This window comes from Callithrix jacchus, chromosome 5 (assembly GCF_049354715.1).
Source record: "Callithrix jacchus isolate 240 chromosome 5, calJac240_pri, whole genome shotgun sequence".
Lineage (NCBI taxonomy): Eukaryota > Metazoa > Chordata > Mammalia > Primates > Cebidae > Callithrix > Callithrix jacchus.
In genome coordinates, this window is record NC_133506.1 from 47,193,057 (window position 1) to 47,212,508 (window position 19,452).

At 46.2% G+C, this 19,452-nt stretch overlaps 1 protein-coding gene across 3 annotated transcripts in view; it reads right to left on the reverse strand.

Moving 5' to 3' along the window:
* The window catches only part of ATP9A (ATPase phospholipid transporting 9A), a 167,662-nt gene that overhangs the window by 61,638 nt on the left and 86,572 nt on the right, over positions 1-19,452 (reverse strand). For all 3 annotated transcript variants that reach the window (XM_078371998.1, XM_035298943.3, XM_078371999.1), the window contains exons 10-13: positions 16,755-16,831; positions 14,849-15,009; positions 10,916-11,058; positions 9,138-9,250 (exon numbers count right to left, since the gene is read on the reverse strand). In XM_078371998.1, coding sequence (XP_078228124.1) covers positions 9,138-9,250; positions 10,916-11,058; positions 14,849-15,009; positions 16,755-16,831 — 494 coding nt within the window. The remainder of the gene's footprint in view (positions 1-9,137; positions 9,251-10,915; positions 11,059-14,848; positions 15,010-16,754; positions 16,832-19,452) is intronic.

Consider the following 19,452-nt stretch of genomic DNA (forward strand, 5'->3'; position numbering starts at 1 on the left):
TTAAGAATGGGTTGCAGTTGACTGAAATACACTTTTTTTTTTTTTTTTGAGACAGGGTCTCACTGTGTTGCCCAAGCTGGAATGCAGTGGCACAGCTCACTGCAGCCTCAACCTTCTGGGCTCAAGTAATCCTCCCACCTCAGCCTCCTGAATACCGGGACCACCAGGCGTGCAGCATCATGCCCAGTTATTTTTTTTATTTTTATTTTTTTTGCAGGGCAGGGGTAGAGATAAGGTCTCCCTCTATTTCCCAAGCTGTTTTCTAACTCCTAGGCTCAAGCCAACCTTCCGCCTTGACTTCCTAAAGTGCTAGGGTTACAGGTGTGAGCCACTGTGCCCAGTCAGAAATACACTATTAAAGAGAATGAATTTCTGTTACGATAACCCTAACCTGCTGCCCCAAGAAAGCTCAGAGCTGATGACTCATTCACCTCAAAGGTCCACCATCACAGAGACAGGGTCAGAGCTACTACCTGTAAATGAATCAGCTGAGCTACAGGCTGATTAAGTGACTGAGAAAATCCAATGTTTACCGTTTAAGAGCAACATTTCAATCAATTGCAACCCATTCTTCATATCCATTAATATGATGAATGCCTGTACGTGGCGAAGTTTTAGCTGCATTTAGAAAGAAAACTGGCATTCCTGGTGACTCAACATTAATTTCTGTATTACTCTTTTCTGTAACACAGGCTGGAGTTCATCATGCAAGACAAAGTCAATAAATGTCAGTGTGCTCAGATACCACCATCGTTCTCAACCTAGATGATTCTGCCCCTCATCTGGTCATGTCTGGAGACACAGTTGGTCATCACAACTGTGAGGGGACAGTGGTGCTACAGGAATCTGTAGTGTGCTGCTAAACATCCTACAAGGCACAGGACAGCCTCCCGTGACAAAGAATAATCCAGCTCCAATACAGTAATAACGAGAAGCCTGGCAGGAAGACACTGAAACTATAAATCCAGGGCTAGGACTAGGGTAAGTTAGCACAGCTGAACCGCGCTAGTGCAAAGTTGCATCTTGCCTTCGTTTGAGATTTCAGTATTTTGTTCTTCATGAATGTTTTTGCCCTGGAGTTTTTAAAATACTGTACCGTGCTGGGGTATGGTGGCTCACACCTGTAATCCCCACACTTTGGGAGGCCAAGACGGGTGGATCACCTGAGGTCAGGAGCTCAAAACCAGCCGGGCCAACATAGTGAATCTCCGTCATTACTAAAAATACAAAAACTAGCCAAGCATGATGGCAGGCACCTGTAATCCCAACTACTCGGGAGGCTGAAGCAGGAGAACTGCTTGAACCCGGGAGATGGAGGTTGCAGTGACCCGAGATTGCGTCATTGCACTCCAGCCTGGGTGACAGAGCAAGACTCTGTCTCAAAAAAAAAAAAAATCACCAAAATATGATTTGCTTTAATTATTTTGTTGGCACCTGGTTACATTTCCTACGTGAGCTCCTCACTTGTCTCACTCTAGTCTGGGTTGTGCTATGAAACCATTAAAAATGAGCCCAGTCAAAAACACAAAAATAAAAACAAAAAATAAGCCCAGTCCTTGACGTGAGTGAAAAGAGGGAAGTTAAATAGTGTTATTCTGGCAGTGGGTCTTAACCACGGAGGCTTCTCAGAATAACCAATAAAGATTTTTATTTTGAGAGTGTTTCACTGTCATCGCCCAGGATTGTGCAGTGGCGCAATCTCAGCTCACTGCAACCCTCGCCTCCTGAGTTCAAGTGATTCTTCTGCTTCAGCCTCCTGAGTAGTTAGAATTACAAGTGCCGCCACCACACCCAGCTAATATTTTTGTATTTTTAGCAGAAATGGGGTTTCACCATTTGGCCAGGCTGATCTCGAACTCCTGACCTCGGGTGATCCACCCATCTCAGCCTCCCAGAGTGCTGGGATTACAGGCATCGGCCACTGTGGCCACCAAGATTTTTAAAAATATGCAGGCCAGGTGCAGTGGCTGACGCCTGTAATCCTAGCACATTGGAAGGCTGAGATGGGTGGATCACCTGAGGTCAGGAGTTTAAGACCAGCTTGGGCAAATGGTAAAACCCCATCTCCACAAAAAATACAAAAATTAGCCAGGTTTGGCGACACATGCCTGTGATGGGCTACTTAGGAGACTGAGGTGGGAGGATCACCTGAGCCTGGGAGGTCAAGGCTACAGTGAGCTGTGATCACACCACTGCACTGTAGCCTGGGTAAGAGAGTAAGATGCTGTCTCAAAAAGAGAAAAGAAAAACAGCATTTCTCACACAATTAGCTAGTATCTCAAAATAACATATATTCAGGGTAAGGAGCCCTCAGAATTATAGACTTGAACTTAAATTTTTTTTTTTTTTTTTTTTTTAGATGGAGTCTTGCTCTGTCATCCAGGCTGGAGTGCAGTGGCATGATCTCAGCTCATTGCAATCTCTGCCTCCCGAGTTGCAGCTATTCTCCTGCCTCTCACCCTCCTGAGTAACTGGGATTACAGGCATGCACCATCACGCCCAGCTAATTTTTTTTTAATTTTTACTAGACATGCAGTTTCACCATGTTGGTCAAGCTGATCTTGAACTTCTGACCTCGTGATCCGCCCGCCTCAGTCTCCTAAAGTGCTGGGATTACAGGTGTGAGCCACCGTGCCAGCCTAAACTTAAATTTCAAATCATCACACCTGTTATTCAGCTAAAACGAGGAATAAAGTACATATGCATGCTACAGCCAAGAAGAACAGTGAAGACACTACGCTAAACAGCAGAGGGGCAATGTCCAGAAGAGGCAAAGCCAGAAACAGAAAGTAGACTGGCAGCTGCCCGGAGCTTGGAGGGATAGACCAGGGGCCTTGGGAGCTCAAGGGATGTGGGCTTTCTTTTTAGGGGTGATAAAAAAGTTCTAAAATTAGACAGTACCAATGGTTGCACAGTGTGGTAAACATATCAAAAACTATAGAATCATATACTTAAAAGAGCAAATTTTAAAGTTTTTAAATTGTATCTCAATTTTTCCCTTTAAAGTACCAATAAATGGCCGGCCACGGTGGCTCACGCCTGTAATCCCAGCCCTTTGGGAGGCCGAGGCAGGTGGATCACCTGAGGTCAGGAGTTCGAGGCCAGCCTGGCCTATATACTGAAACCCTGTCTCACAAAAATATTATCTAGGTGTGTTGGCACAGATCTGTAATCACAGGTACTTGGGAGGCTGAGGCAGGACAATCTCTTAAACCAGGAGGCGGAGTTTGCGGTGAGCGGAGATTGCACCACAGCACTCCAGCCTGAGGCGACAGTGAGACTCCGTCAAAAAAAAAAAAAAAAGTACTAGTAAATGAATAAATCCAGGGAAAAAATCATCACAAGTCTTTAGCTGGTTATGGTTTTCTCTCCTTATGTGTTGGCCATTTTCTTACTGTTTACTTGGCCTTTTATTAATAATCTGAAGCTTCCCTGCAGGAATCTTTTAAAACCACCTGCTCTCTTTACAAGGCCAGTTCAGTTCAATCACATCCTTAGAACAAGTCACCTGGACACTCATAAACTGCAGCCCACATTTCAACACAGGAAAAACAAACGATTATGGAATTCCAGCCCCTTCCACAGCACACCTCAAGGACCGGACCTGACAGGTAACTGTCTGATAGAGGGAGTGAGGGCCCTAGGTCAACCTCAATACTATTTGTAAGATTTTAATTTTGCATTAATTGTCAAGATGAAAATGAAATGTAAAGGCACTTCCTGCACCCCAGTGGGTCAGCTCTGCCTTGGAGTCCATAGGTTTAGATACTCACGCTCTGAAGAGGGGAGAACCTCAGCTTCACAGTATCTGTTCCCCAACCCTACTGTACTCTGGAACCACCTGGTTCACCTGTTAAAACTGCAGATCTGGCCAGGCAAGGCGACTCACGCCTGCAATCCCAGTACTTTGGGAGGCCAGATCACGAGGTCAGGAGTTCAAGACCAGCCTGGCCAATATGGTGAAGCCCCATCTCTACTAAAAACATAAAAATCAGCCAGGCATGGTGGTGCACACCTATAGTCCCAGCTACTTGGGAGACTGAGGCAGAAGAATCTGCCGGGAGGCAGACTTTGCAGTGATCCAACATCACACCACCGCACTCCAGTCTGGCGACAAAGCAAGACTCCATCTCAAAAAAAAAAAAACAAAACTGCAGGTCTGGGCACAACTCCTTGTACTTCTGACTCTGGCCCAAGTGATCTGGCCCAGGGGTTCCAAAGGCCGTACTTGAAGAAACATTGGGCCAGGTGCAGTGGCTCACGCCTATAATCCCAGTACTTTGGGAAGCCAAGGCAGGCAGATCACCCAAAGTCAGGAGTTCGAAACCAGCCAGGCCAATATGGCAGAACCCAGTATCTACTAAAAATACAAAAATTAGCTGGGTGTGGTGGCATGCACATGTAATCCCAGCTATTGGAAGACTGAGGCAGGAGAATCGCTTGAACCCAAGAAGCAGAGCTTGCAGCGAGCCAAGATCGCATCACTACACTCCAGCCTACATGACAGAGTGAGACTGTATCTTAAGAAAAAAAAAAAAAAAAAGGAAGAAAGAACCACTGTTATAAGAACCCCTTACAAAGCTCTAAAGCGGGGAGGAGTAACTGCGATGGATGCAGGGGAATCTCTCTGGGTGGTGGCATATTCTAAGATTAGACAGTTCTGATGGCTGCACAACTGTATATTCACTAGAAGTCACCAACTGTGTATTGAACATGGTTGAATGTTCAGGTATGTAAATCATCCCTCAATAAAATTCTTTTTAAAAAAGCATGCAAACGCTTTCATATGTCCCATTACAGACGTTCCTGTGCCTCTGGCAGGATTTTTAGACATCATGAGAGAAGGATGCACACAGCCTCCCATGGGTGGGTCTGTACTGTAATTCTGAGCTCACCCCAGCCTCACGAAGACCTAACCTCACAACACACAGCTATGTGAGACTCCAGGCCAGGATGGGCAAATCAATTTATGAGCTTCCCCTAAGGAAGGAGTATGGTTTTCTGACTTTTAACACTTTACAAAGAATGTTATCTGTGCTAAGCCAAAAATGAACCATAAAAGCTAAAATACACAAATATCCTAAGATGGGATAGCTTCCGTAAACACCAGGAGCTCTTAAAAATACCAGCAATACGGCATGGGTGTAACTCCCACCGGATGTACACACACCACCACCTATGAAGCTGTCTAATATAATCATCAACAGTCAGCACAGCTAAGAGGGGGCTGGGAGCTACACAGACATCTAGCTGGGTGCTAATATGCATGACAATCCAGTATGTGAGCCCCCTCGAGAGGGAGCCTGGTGGGCATTTAGAGTTGGTAGCTCCGAGGGAAGGGTCTAATTTAAGATGTGTTCACCCTGCCTGGATGGCTGAACCTCAGGAAGGGAAGGGAATGAAGACCAAGCCTAGATTCCACTGGAAGTCTCAGACCTCGCCTCGGAACTGATGGTACCGAGATGCTCCCATGCTCCTGAGAGGAGGGCGAGAAGGGAAGCCAGGAAGCTGCTGTGCAGGCCATCCTGAGAGACAGATGAGGGAGGGGGTCACCTCAGCTGAGCGAGAAGGGATGAAGACAAAAGGCCAAAGACGGCCAGGCAGGGTGGCTCATGCCTGTAATCGCAACACTTTGGGAGGCCGAGGCAGGGGAATCACGAGGTCAGGAGTTCAAGACCAGTCTGGTCAACATGGTGAAACCCCATCTCTACTCAAAATACAAAAAAATATTAGCCAGGCGTGGTGGCAGGCACCTGTAATCCCAGCTTCTCGGGAGGCTGAGGCAGGAGAATGGCTTGAACCCAGGAGGCAGAGGTTGTAGTGAGCTGAGATCATGCCACTGCACTCCAGCCTGGGTGACAGAGCAAGACTGTCTCAAAAAAATGAATAAACAAATAAAAATAAATAAAATTAGCCAGACGTGGCGGAGCATACCCAACACACACTTGTAGTCCCAGCTACTTGGGAGGCTGAGATGGGAGGATAACTCTCAAACTTCTTGAGCCCAGAAGTTTGAGATTACAGTGAGCTGTGTTTACACCCCTGCACTCAAACCTGGGAGACAGAGTAACACTCTGTTACTTAAAAAAAGGGAAAAAACAAATGAAAAAAAGGAAGGAAAGAAAAGGAAGAAAGAAACCAATAGGCTGAAGGGGTGATCTAGTGACCAGGTGGGACAGGCACAGGAGGAGGGCAGAGGCTGTCAACGGGGGTGTCGGGAGCCACTGGGATGGAGGGCGTGGCATGCACTGAGACAAGGGGCGCTGGGAGAGAACAGGTTTGAGGGGTGAGGGAAGAAAGTCAGGACAGGTCCTGGGTAATAGCATCCTTACGGGCCACATGCAGCAATGCCAAACATTTGGCTATCTTATAATCCAAAGCTCCAGGTCAGGCCTAGAGATGGAGATGGAGACAGAGCCACCAGCATCCACGGGGCGATGGAAGCAGGGGGAGGGGCCCCCCAGGGAGCCACAGTGTCTAGCACCAAGCCCCAGAGACGCCAACCTCTAATTACCACACTGAGTAAGACAGTCAGAGAGACAGAGAGGACACGGGCTGTGCAGCTCATCCTCCCTGTCCAGGGAAGCTCCTTGTGATTTCTTTCTTTTTTTTTTTTTTGAGATGGAGTCTTGCTCTGTCATCCATGCTAGACTGCAGTGGCATGATCTTGGCTCACTGCAACCTCCACCTCCCAGGTTCAAGCAGTTCTTTTGCCTCGGTCTCCTGAGTAGCTGGGATTACAGACGCCTACCACCATGCCCAGCTAATTTTTGTATTTTTAATAGAGATGGGGTTTCACCATCTTGGTCAGGCTGATCTCAAACTCCTGACCTTGTGATCCACTTGCTTCAGCCTCCCAAAGTGCTGGGTTTACAGGCGCGAGCCACTGTGCCCAGCTGTGATTTCTCAACAGTGCTAAAGTAGGCCAGGCATGGTGGCTCACGCCTGTAATCCAGCACTTTGGGAGACAGAGGCAGGCAGACCATGAGGTCGAGGAATCAAGATATCCTGGCCAAGGTGGTGAAACTCCATCTCTACTAAAAATACAAAAATTAGCCGGGTGTGGTAGTGCATGCCTGTAATCCCAGCTACTCAGGAGGCTGAGGCAGGAGAATCGCTTGAACCCGGGAGGTGGAGGTTGCAGTGAGCCATTGCACTCCAGCCTAGGCAACAGAGCGAGACTCCGTCTCAAAAACAAAAAAATAGATAGTACTAAAGTACATCTTTGGAAAAGGTCCACAGATCTATTTGGAGAACAGCTGTCACGCCTCACCATGGACCCTGGGAGAGCACTAAGGGTTTTGTCACTAGTTGTAGCTGGTGACAAGAACTGTGTCAAGTCAGCTGTTCTAACTTAGCACCCACTCCCACTGTCACGATGTCCCTGCTCAGGCTGGAAATCCAGCCAACTGGCAGATGTTCCAGAAAATTAAATGTCAATTGTGACTGTATAAAGTATTCAGGGATTCTGCCTTTAACCTGTATACAGAGATATTTCTTTCTTTTTTTTTTATTTTTTTTTTTTGATACGGAGTCTCCCTCTGTGCAATGGCATGATCTCAGCTCACCGCAACCTCCACCTCCTGGGTTCAAGTGATTCTCCTGCATCACTCACCCTCCCGCATAGTTGGGATTACAGGTGCCTGCCACCACACCCGGCCAATTTTTTGTATTTTTTAGTAGAGACAGGGTTTTGCCAGGTTGGCCAGGCTGATCTCAAACTCCTGACCTTGTGATCCATCTGCCTCGGCCTCCCAAAGTCCTGGGATTACAGGCATGAGCCACTGCACCCGGCCACTTCATTCATATTACTACTGGTCTTCTGACTATGGAAATGTTCTCTATCTTGACAAATTTAAGCAACACATGACCTCCTTATCCTCTTGCCATCTCCAGACCAGTGCTGAAATGGAGCTGGTCTAATGTGGTCTGGCTCAGCCTTGGACGGGCCTCAGAATTAGCAAGGGGTGTGTCTGTCTTCCTTTTAAAACCCAGAGCCAGGCCCTGCCCTAAGTCTTAATGAATCAGAATCTCCAGAGTACCAAGGCCAAATAAATGTCTCTTGTCTTTGTTCTGTTTTGTTTTGAAACATCACCAGCAATTCTGATGCACAGTCAAGATGGGGACCCACCAGTCTAACAGTTTAGGAATATTAAAATATTTGCCAGTAGTACTTTCTCTGAAAAATGACTGGCTTTGAAAAACTTGGTAGGAAAAATAAAGGTAGGAACAGATACGTTGCAAGTCATCTCTGATAAACGAATTTCTTCCTGGTGATTGCTGAGTTGAATGTAGCTAAGAAACTAAAGGTAATCAATAGTGTCATGTTTATTTCACAAGCAGATCATTTATTATTGGTGCTCTGGCTTATAGCCAGGGAGAAGGAAAACATAAACATGTGCATAACTAGAAGTATAATCAGCCAGCAGATTCCTTCTGGTACTATTTACTGGGCATACAATTTTCTCATAGGTTTTCCCTAAGGTCCATTGGCACCGCAGTAGAGCAGATTAGCCCTGAAGATGAGGAAGATGGGGTAGGACCCCGACTGCAATTTTATTCCAAATGTAAAGGAAGCATGGGGGTCACAGGTTTAGAAGGGAGGTACTGCCTGGGCGCGGTGGCTCACGCCTGTAATCCCAGAACTTTGGGATGCCAAGGTGGGTGGATCACCTGAGGTTGGGAGTTCGAGACCAGCCTGACTGATGTGGAGAAACCCCATCTCTACTAAAAATACAAAATCAGCCTGGTGTGGTGGTGGGCGCCTGTAATCCCAGCTACTTGGGAGGCTGAGGCAGGAGGGTCACTTGAACCTGGGAGGCAGAGGTTGCGGTGAGCCGAGATTACGCCACTGCTCTCTAGCCTGGGCAACAAGAACAAAACTTAGCTTAAAAAAGTAAATAAATAAGGAGGTATTGGGGGGACTTGGGGAGAGACTGCTGAAGCGTACAGGGTTTCTTTTTGGAGTGAACATAAAATCTATTGCAGTGATAGTTGCTCAAATCTGAATATGCTTTAAAAAACACAACCAATTATACTCTTGAAATGGGTGAATGTATGGTATTGTGAATTATATCTCAATATGCTATAAAAAAAAGTCAAGGAATTATTTGAGGTATTGAAACAAAAGGCTTTACCTGGGTGTAAATGCTGAAGATGTGGCTTTGTACTTCGTCCATTGAGTCGAGGCCGTAGGCTACCGTTCCGAGATGAAGCCGTTTGAAAACCATCTCATTCTGGGTCAGAGTGCCTAAAACGCAAGACAAGTGAGTGGCCAGCCTTTCTCTCAGGATGTTTGTTATTATTATTATATTTTTTATTTATTTATTTTCTTTTGAAACAAAGTCTAGCTCTGTCGCCAGGCTGGAGTGCAGTGATGCAATCTTGGCTCACTGCAACCTATGACTCCTAGGTTCAAGCAATTCTGCCTTAGCCTCCCGAGTAGCTGGGATTACAGGCACAAGCCACCACGCCTAGATAATTTTTGTATTTTTGGTAGAGACAGGGTTTCACCACCTTGGCGAGGATGGTCTCAATCTCCTGACCTCGTAATCCACCTGGCTCAGCTTCCCAAAGTGCTGGGATTACAGGCCTAAGCCACCACGCCCGGCCAGTTTGTTATTTTTAGCAGTAATGACAGCCGCCATCTTTGGAGAGTCTGCTGTATGCCACACACTGCAGTCAGTACTGTTCCCTGCTGGGGTAAACATCTGCAGCATGTTTCCTGCCTAGAATACCATTCCCCTTTTGAAAATGGCATCCTGGGTTTCCTAGGGGAAATTAACCATCCATGCCCATTCCCTAAGGTGGCCCAAGAGGACCATCAATCGGGGGCCTGGCCCATTCCATTGGCCAAGAAGGTGACAAATGACATACACTAGAGCAATCAGATTCTATCTTGAAGGATTCTGACCCTTGAGCAGAGAGATACATCCCCAATGGCAGAGCCCTACAGAGACCACCCAGAGGGTCCCGATGTGACTTGTCCAGAAATTTCCTGGTTGCTCTCCTCCCAGAAACTTCATTTTTCTCTGATTTGGTGAGCCGCCCAGGATCTCTGCATTGGCTTCTCTTCTAACCCATGGACATTAAATGGTAGAGATGAGGCTTAAACCAGATCTTCCCACCCGCAATCCTTGCTCTTCACCACTTTGATAGCCTAGTGCCTTGACAAGCATTCAGTTGTATAGCAGTATCAGGGCACGATCTGAGATCAGGCCTGGGTACCTGAGTTAAAGCTGGCTTTGGCTACTATGTGCCCATGACAAGTCACTTACCCTCTCTGGGCCACATTTCCTTATCTGCAGAAGGGAGACAGAAACACTATCTAACTCTCAAGGTTTGGATGAGGACTGAATGAGTGCCTGCACAGAAACTCCCCAGGACTAGCCAGGAGTGGTGGCTGGATTCATAAATTCAGCACTTTGGGAGACCGAGGCGGGAGGATCACCTGAAATTGGGAGTTTGAGACCAGCCTGAGCAACATGGCGAAACCCCATCTCTACTAAAAATACAAAAATTAGCTAGGTGTGGTGGCACATGCCTTTAATCCCAGCTACTTGGGAGGCTGAGGCAGAAGAATCACTTGAACCTGGGAGGCAGAAGTTGCAGTGAGCCAATATGGCACCATTGCACTCCAGCGTGGGCAACAAGAATGAGACTCCATCTCAAAAAAAAAATGAAAAAGAAAAAAAAATTCCCCAGGACTGTACTCTGCACATAATTCACCCTCTGTAAGGCTTTGCTGCTGTTACTGTCATCTTCAAATACTTAATCTTCATCAAAGGATGAAGAGACTAAAACAGCAGCAACACCTACCTCTCATATGTCCAGAGAGAGAGCTCGAATTTCAGCTAAAGCCCTCAGGCCCCTTCTCTCACCAGGTATCCCATGCAGGGCCCAGAAAGCAGCTCACCTGTCTTGTCTGTGAGTAAGTACGAGATCCTGCCCAGCTGCTCGGGGATAGTGCTGGAGCGAACCACAGTCCCAGGGACTTTTGAGTCCCTTCGAATCACCCAGCTGTACACGATCTTGCCCATGTCCAGGTTCACTCGCAAACTAGTTACAAAACCAGAGCAAACAGGTTAACAAGACAGAGGTAAGGCTCCTCCTATCTTTATAAACACACGGACTCTAAACACATTTGTGCCACGGCATCCAGACTCACCCCCTACAGAAGCACACTGCCGGAGCTGCAGCCACAGATTCGACAAGAGCCAGCACCAGTGACAAGTCACACACACTGAACAAATCCATTACTGTCATGAAACTCATGTTATACACTGAAGTCACTTAAAATACAGAAAGGGTAGCTGTCTCAATCTTACCTTTTAGAAAAATTACTGATCCCTGAAGCTAATATATTTTTGATGCTATATTCACTTTTTCTAATTGTGGTAAAATATATATAACAGGAAATTTACCATTCTATAGCATTGAGCATAGTCACATTGCTATCAGCCATCAGCGTCATGCATCTCCAGAATTCTTTCACCTTCCCAAACTGAAATTCCACACTCATTCAACAAGAACACCCCATTCCCCATCAACCCTAATCCCAGCAGCCCTTGGCAACGAGCATTCTACTTATGTTTCTGTGAATTTGATAAATTTTTTTTTTTTTTTTTTTTTTTTGAGATGCAGTCTCACTCTGTTGCCCAGGCTGGAGTGCAGAGACGCTATCTGGGCTCACCACAGCCTTTGCCTCCCAGGTTCAAGCGATTCTTGTGCCTCAGCCTCCAGAGTAGTTGGGATTACAGGCATGCGCCACCACACCCAGCTAATTTTTTGTTTTTAGTAGAGATGAGGTTTGCCATGTTACCCAGGCCCCAGACTGGTCTCAGACTCCTAGGCTCAAGCAATCCACCCACCTCAGCCTTTCAAAGTGCTGGGATTACAGGCATTAGCCACCACATCTGGCTGGAATTTAACTACCTTAGATGCTCCATACAAGTTGAATCATACACTTTTTCTGGCTTTTGGGAGGCTTACCTTGCTTAGCATAACATTCTCAAGGTTCGCCCACATCATAAGATGCATTAGAATTTCCTTCCTTTTTTTTTGAGACAAGAGTTTCACTCTTGTTGCCCAGGCTGGAGTGCAATGGCACAATCTTGGCTTACCGCAACCTCCACCTCCCAGGTTCAAGTGATTCTCCTGCCTCAGCTTCCTGAGTAGCTGGGATTACATGCATACGCCACCACGCCTGGCTAATTTTGTATTTTTAGTAGAGACAGAGTTTCTCCATGTTGCTCAGGCTGGTCTTAAACTCCCAACTCAGGTGATGCGCCCACCTTGGGCTCCTGAAGTGCTGGGATTACCGGCATGAGCCACCGTGCTCAATCCGAATTTCCTTCCTCTTTAAGGCTACAGTGTATTCCATTGTATGTATCATATTCATTTTGAAATTTAATTTTATTAAAAAAAAATAAACAGAAGTCTTCAAATTAATTCATCATCATATAAACTAATCAAATTGCTTGCCATTTTACTGGCTAGCCCTGGGCCATATGGAGAGTCGATTCACTAATTTTCAATCATGTTACAGACAGAACTTTGAAGGTAACCATGTCACTCAGATCACAACATGAATACTTGTTTTGCTAGCAGTAAAGTCAGTAAAGTGGACATAATGGTTCTCTGAATCCACCATCAGGAGCATACTGACTAGGGCACTATCACCTGGTCCCTGTCACAGTGTTGTACCCAAAACCACAATCTCTGTCCCCAGAAAAAGACAAATTCTCACCAAGATGATCTAAATATGCAAAAAATAGCAAGACAAAATATTATATTAAGTATAAGAGAGATTATTTTGCTTGTTTGTTTGAGATGGAATTTTGCTCTTGTTGCCCAGGCTGAAGTGCAGTGGCACGATCTCAGCTCACTGCAACCTCCCCATCCCGGGTTCAAGCAATTCTCTTGCCTCATCCTCCTGAGTAGCTGGGATTACAGGCACCCACCACCACACCAGGATAATTTTGTATTTTTAGTAGAGATGGGGTTTCTCCATGTTGGTTAGGCTGGTCTCGAACTCCCGACCTCAGGTGATTCGCCCACCTCAGCCTCCCCAAGTGCTGAAATTATAAGCATGAGCCACCGCACCTAGCCTATAAGAAAGACTATAAACACTGAAAGTTTCAGGAAAAAAGATACATAGTTTAGTATTTACTGATTATTATGGGGGGAAAGTAGAAAACATAGAACAATATGGGAAAAAGTGGATTGTTAAAGTTCTATCACAGAGCAGATCTAAAATATGACGGGACACACATATATGTGATGTGAAAAGTTATTTCAAACACACTGCTCCAATGTTTTTAGAAAGGCAGATTCTCTGGAGACCAGAATCCCATTTTTCTAAAATCAAAAGCACTCTAGAAAAAAATATATCCCAAAGTATCAACAATGATACTCACTTGGCAGTGAGAGCAGAGGTGATTTTTATTTTATTCCTTTGCTAATATGGGTCTTCATTTTTTTCTACTATGAAATTCTATTATTTCTATCACTTTAAAAAACCAGGCCATGCTCAGTGGTTCATGCCTATAATCCCAGGATTTTGGGAGGCCAAGGCAGGTAGATCACTTGAGATCCGGAGTTCCAGACCAGCCTGGCCAACATGGTGAAACTCTGTCTCTACCAAAAATTAAAAAATCAGCCAGGCATGGTGGTTAGTAATTCCAGCTAATTGGGAGGCTGAGGCAGGAAAATCGCTTGAACCCAGGAGGTGGAGGCTGCAGTGAGCCAAGATCACACCACTGCACTCCAGCTTGACCAAAAAAGCAAGACTCCATCTCAAAAATAAACAAACAGGCCGGGTGCAGTGGCTCACTCCTGTAATTCCAGCACTTTGGGAGGTCGAAGAAGGCAGATCACCTGGGGTCAGGAGTTTAAGACCAGCCTGACCAACCATGGAGAAACCCAGTATCTGCCAAAAATACAAAAATTAGCTTGGAGTGGTGGTGGGCACCTATAATCCCAGCTACTCAGGAGGTTGAGGCAGGAGACAGAGGTTTCGGTGAGCCAAGATCGGGCCATTGCACTCCAGCCTGGCAACAAGAGTGAAACTCCATCTCAAATAAATAAATAAATAACCATTTATTCAACCTCCAAATCAGGTAGGCAAATGATTGGCATGTGCCACCAAGCTTCCAATGCACATCTCCAGCAGATACTGCTGTCAATCATAACACCATTTCCCTTTGAGCCCAGGCACAAGCTCAGAATCCTTCTCAACGCAGCAGTCCCAATAGCCAATATCAACCTTGCAGAGTTCGCTGATGACAAGAGCTCTAAGTGGCATCCCTAGCATAGACTGGTCAAGGTAAGGAAAGATCCCTGATTCAGGAAAGGATGGCTTGTGGACTGGAAGAACGCAATTTTCCACTGCTATAGCCTCAGTGTGGTTCACACTCCTGACTCTGATTGCTCTTGGTCCCCACTTTACAAAGACATACCCTCCTTCTAAAAGCTGGCCAGGCATAATAGCTCACGCCTGTAATTCCAGCCCTTTGGAAGGCCAAGGCAGGCAGATCACCTGAGGTCAGGAGTTTGAGACCAGCCTGGCCAACATGGTGAAACCCCATCTTACTAAAAATACAAAAATTAGCTGGATGGGGTGACACATGCTTGTAGTCCCCACTACGCGGGAGGCTGAGGCAGGAGAATCACTTGAACCCGGGAGGTGGAGGTTGCAGTGAGCCAAGATAGTGCCACTGCACTCCAGCCTGGGCGACAAGAGCAAAACTTCGTCTCAAAAAATAATAATAAAAGCCACAGAACCATCATCTTTGAATGATCAAAGAAAACTTCCCAACAGCCAAACTTTAGCTCATTGCCTGCTTACCTAATGGGGATGATGTTGGAAAACAAGAGGAGGAAGCGGATTATCTGTAGGTACCAACGACCTGCAAAGTGCTGAAGGGCAACCATGACCAGTGAGACCACCACCAGGGCACCAAAGAGGATCTTGGTAAGGCAGTTCACTTCCAGGTCGAACAGGCCGATCTGTGGGACGAAGCACAAACCGGGCTTGAGATTAGCTGGTGCAACTCACAGCCTGCAGGAGAAGAGGTCCTTCCCCCGCAGACACCTCTACCCCAGGGAGGACAGGGGGCTCCATCGATTCGCAGATCTGTGGTCTGAGAACACTGTGCTTCCATGGGCTGGAGTTCATAACAAGCAACCAAGGGAACTCAAAGAACTCTGAAAATTCAAAACAACGTTTACACTTGGAAATACGGAAGTAAGTTACGGCTGCATGGCACAGCCTCTGCCACCCCACACAGTGGCCTTAGCCTTGTGAAGTGACTCAGACCCTCAACTCTAAACACTGCACCCAACACCACTACTTTTCAGATAGTGCCTGAAAGTCTGAGGCAGATCCCAGTGGTGTCACCTGATTTTTAGGTGCTGCATTAATGGACATTATTATTTTATTTTATTTTTTATTTATTTTTTTGAGACAGAGTCTCATGTTGTTGCCCAGGCTGGAGTGCAGTAGTGCGATCCTGGCTCTGTACAACCTCCACCTCCTGGGTTCAAGCGATTCTCCTACCTCAGCCTCCCAATTAGCTGGGATTATGGCACCCACAACCACACCTGGCTAATTTTTGTGTATTTAGTAGAGATGGGTTTCACCACGTTGGCTAGGCTGGTCTTGAACTCCAGGTCTCAAGCAATCCACCTGCCTCGGCCTCCCAAAGTGCTGGGATTACAGGCGTGAGGTACCGCGCCCGGCCCTAGATATTATTATTTTAATAATGATACATTTACTTTCATGTATAGACTTTAAAAGAGTAACTAGCATATCATATCTATAACTTCACAGAAATATGTCCCAGGATAAGGTTGAAATATTAAACAAATGATTTTATAGTTGTAATGAGGGCCATAACATGTAATGGTGGCGTGACTAAGACTGAAGCGTGGGGGACACAGTATTCCTTCCTGTTATTGACAAAAGACATTATTCTGTGATGTTGTGACTCTTAGAAATTGGAGGAGGGGTAGGCTGGGACGGGGGGGGTCATGGTTTGAATCACAGGAGCCTGCCCCGTCCTCACTGTTTAGCCTGAACAGGGCAAGGTGCTTCCTGAAGCCGTTTCTCATGGATAAAAGGAAACACAGCACTCACAAGGCTGTTATAAGGATGAAATGATGCATGTCAAGGATGAAACACAAGACATGCAAATGGTACCTGCTCCGTAGTTTAACCTGAAAGCACAAAAAATGCCGGCACTGTGGAACACGCCTATAATCCCAGCACTTTGGGAGGCTGAGGCGGGAGGATCACTTGAGGTCCAGAGTTCAAGACCAGCCTGCCCAACATGTTGAAAACCCATCTCTATTAAAAATACAAAAATTAGCCAGGCTTGGTGGTACATGCCTGTAATCCCAGCTACTTGGGGTGTGGAGGTGGGAGGATCAATTGAGCCCAGGAGGCAGAGGTTGTAGTGGGCCAAAATTGAGCCACTGTATTCCTGCATGGGTGACAGAGTGAGACCCTGTCTCAAAAAAAAAGGAAAAAAAATGTCATATATCCATAAACACATGACTACATGTTTATGTACTCTTATATATGCATATGTATATGTATTTATGTGCATATACTCACACATACACATATGCATAAAAAGATAGTATGTCTGTACAAATAGCACTCTTAGGTGTTCCTACTTTAAGATCTGGTTATTCACCCATGGCACCAACCAGCATACAGCCAGTCAATGCACTCATGACCTCGTACACACCTTACTTCGAGGATTTGAGGTATTCATGACACTCCGGAGTTCTCTGCCAGTGTAAAGAACGACACCCACAACTGTACCTAAAAAGAAAAAAACAAAACCCAAAGAAATATTAATACAGACAGGCAGGCTTGCAAACAGACAAGTCTGAGCCTCTTGAGAGACTGGGTTATTTTTTTTCTTTTCTTTTCTTTTTTTGAGACGAAGTCTCGCTCTGTTGCCCAGGCTGGAGTCTGGAGTGCAGTGGCGAAACCTGAGCTCTCTGCAAGCCTCCCAGGTTCACAAGATTCTCCTGTCTCAGCCTCCACAATAGCTGGAATTACAGGCACGCACCACCATGCACAGCTAATTTTTTGGGTTTTTTTTGTTTTTCTTTTTAGACAGTTACACTCTTGTCCACGCTGGAGTGCAATGGCACAGTCTTAGATCACTGCAACCTCTGTCTCCTGGGTTCAAGCAATTCTCCTGCCTCAGCCTCCCAAGTAGCTGGGATTACAGGCACCTGCCACCACACCCAGCTAATTTTTGTATTTTTAGTAAAGACAAGGTTTCATCATGTTAGCCAGGCTGGTCTTGAACTCCTGACCTGATCTCCTGACCTCAGGTGATCCAGCCACCTTGGCCTCCCAAAGTGCTGGGATTATAAGCATGAGACACCGCACGCAGCCTCAATTTTTGTATTTTTAGTAGAGATGGGGTTTAACCATGTTGCCAGGCTGGTCTTGAACTCCTGACTTCAAGTGATTATAGGCATTAGCCACCATGCCCAGCCTCATTTTTCATTTATTTATTTATTTATTTATTTGAGAAACTGTCCCACTCTGTTGCCCAGGCTAGAGTATTGTGACACAATCATATCAATAACTCACTGCAGCCTCAGCACCTGAGCTCAAGCAATCCTCCCATCTCAGCCTCCCGAATAGCTAGGACCACAGGTGCATACCATCGTGCTCAGCTAATTTTTGTGTTTTTTGTAGAAATGAGGTCTCACTATGTTGCCCAGGCTGCTCTTGAATTCCTGAGTTCATGTGATCCTCCCACCTTGGCCTCCCAAAGTGCTAGGATTACAGGCATGAGCCACCTCCCTTGGCCAATAAAGCATGTTCTAAACCCAACAGCCATTCCATGAGAACATCAGAGGTTTTATATTAGGGCCAAACCAATGACCCGTGGCTATGCTGACCAACAGAACAACCACTAAACACTGAAAACTCTAAGTTTAAATTCAAATCCGTTAAATACAGTCCCCATCCTCCCTAGCCACATGAGCTAGTGGCTACCTCGTCGAAAGTGAAGAAGAAACTTGGTGAATGCTGGTCTACAGGGCCCAGAGGCTTCTAATGGAAGGAGAGTGGGGAAGGGGGTGGCTTGCCCTTTGTGTCCCGGCCGTAGAGGCTTCCAGAGGTGCCCGGAACATTCCTACCTTCATAAACTATTATGGAAACTCAGAAACAGAGGCTTCTTTTTAGAGCACATTCCTCCTGCTAAGCCTGATTCTTTTTAGCCTAACTTGCCCATTTGGGGGATGTCTGTCCCAATGACAGTTCTTTCCTGAGAACTCCCCCACCCTTTCTATCCCCCAGGCACAATAAGAAAAGGCATTGGGCCAGGTGCAATGGCTCATGCCTGAAATCCCAGCACTTTGGGAGGCTGAGGCAGGCGGATCATGAGGTCAGGAGCTCAAGACCAGCCTGGCCAAGATGGTGAAACCCCATCTCTACTAAAAATACAAAAATTATCTGGGCTTGGTGGCACACACGTGTAATTCCAGCTACTTGGGAGGCTGAGGCAGAAGAATTGCTTGAACCTGGGAGCCAGAGGTTGCAATGAGCTGAGATAGCACCACTGCACTCCAGCCGGGAAGACAGAGCGAGACTATGTCTCAAGAAAAAAAAAGAAAGAAAGAAAAGGCATCAATCCTTCGAAAGTCAACAATTTACTGAAGAAATAAAAATGTCCAGTGAACAACAGGAAAATGTTCAATCTAGTAATAATCAAAAAATGCAAAATAAACCATTTTTATCCCAAATAGGCAAAAATTCAAAAAACTGAGAACAACCAGGGTTAGCCAAGAGCGGGGAAGCAAATCCTGTCATACACACTGGCAGCTGACATGCACACGGGCGTGATCTATTTTGGACAGAAATTTGGCAATATCCGTCAAAATTTCACCTGTCTCCCCTTCTCAGTGTGTGCCAAGAAAATTAACATGGCAGGAAAGACAGAGAGTAAAGAAGGAAACCAAGAAACTCGCCGTGACAGAGAGTGAGTGGGGTTAGGCTGAAAGTCAAGCCAACCAGAGAAACAGACAGGAGGGGAAGCAGGGAAGTGGGGCGGGGCGTGCGGTTTGCACTGTCTCCGTTCATGACATCTGAACTGAAACTTGGAACACGAAGGAGGCCAGCCCTGCCAAGCTCTCAGGGAAGATCCCAGGAATACAAGCAATTTGGTCTCTGCTGGAAAAAGAAAACACCTCCCTCTCTGTCCTCTCTCCCACCTCACTCTCAGGAACACCACTGTCAGGAGATAGAAAAATCCAAAGAGGCTGAAGTGCATCTGTGGTAAAGAGCCCACCCCCAAATGCAGCGCTGGGACCACATCTTGGACAAAGCGCCCTGAGAGGAGGCACTGACAACCCTCCAGTGTGAGTGTGAAGACTAACATACTCCACCAGGCAAACAATGTTCTCCTTCCAGGGAGG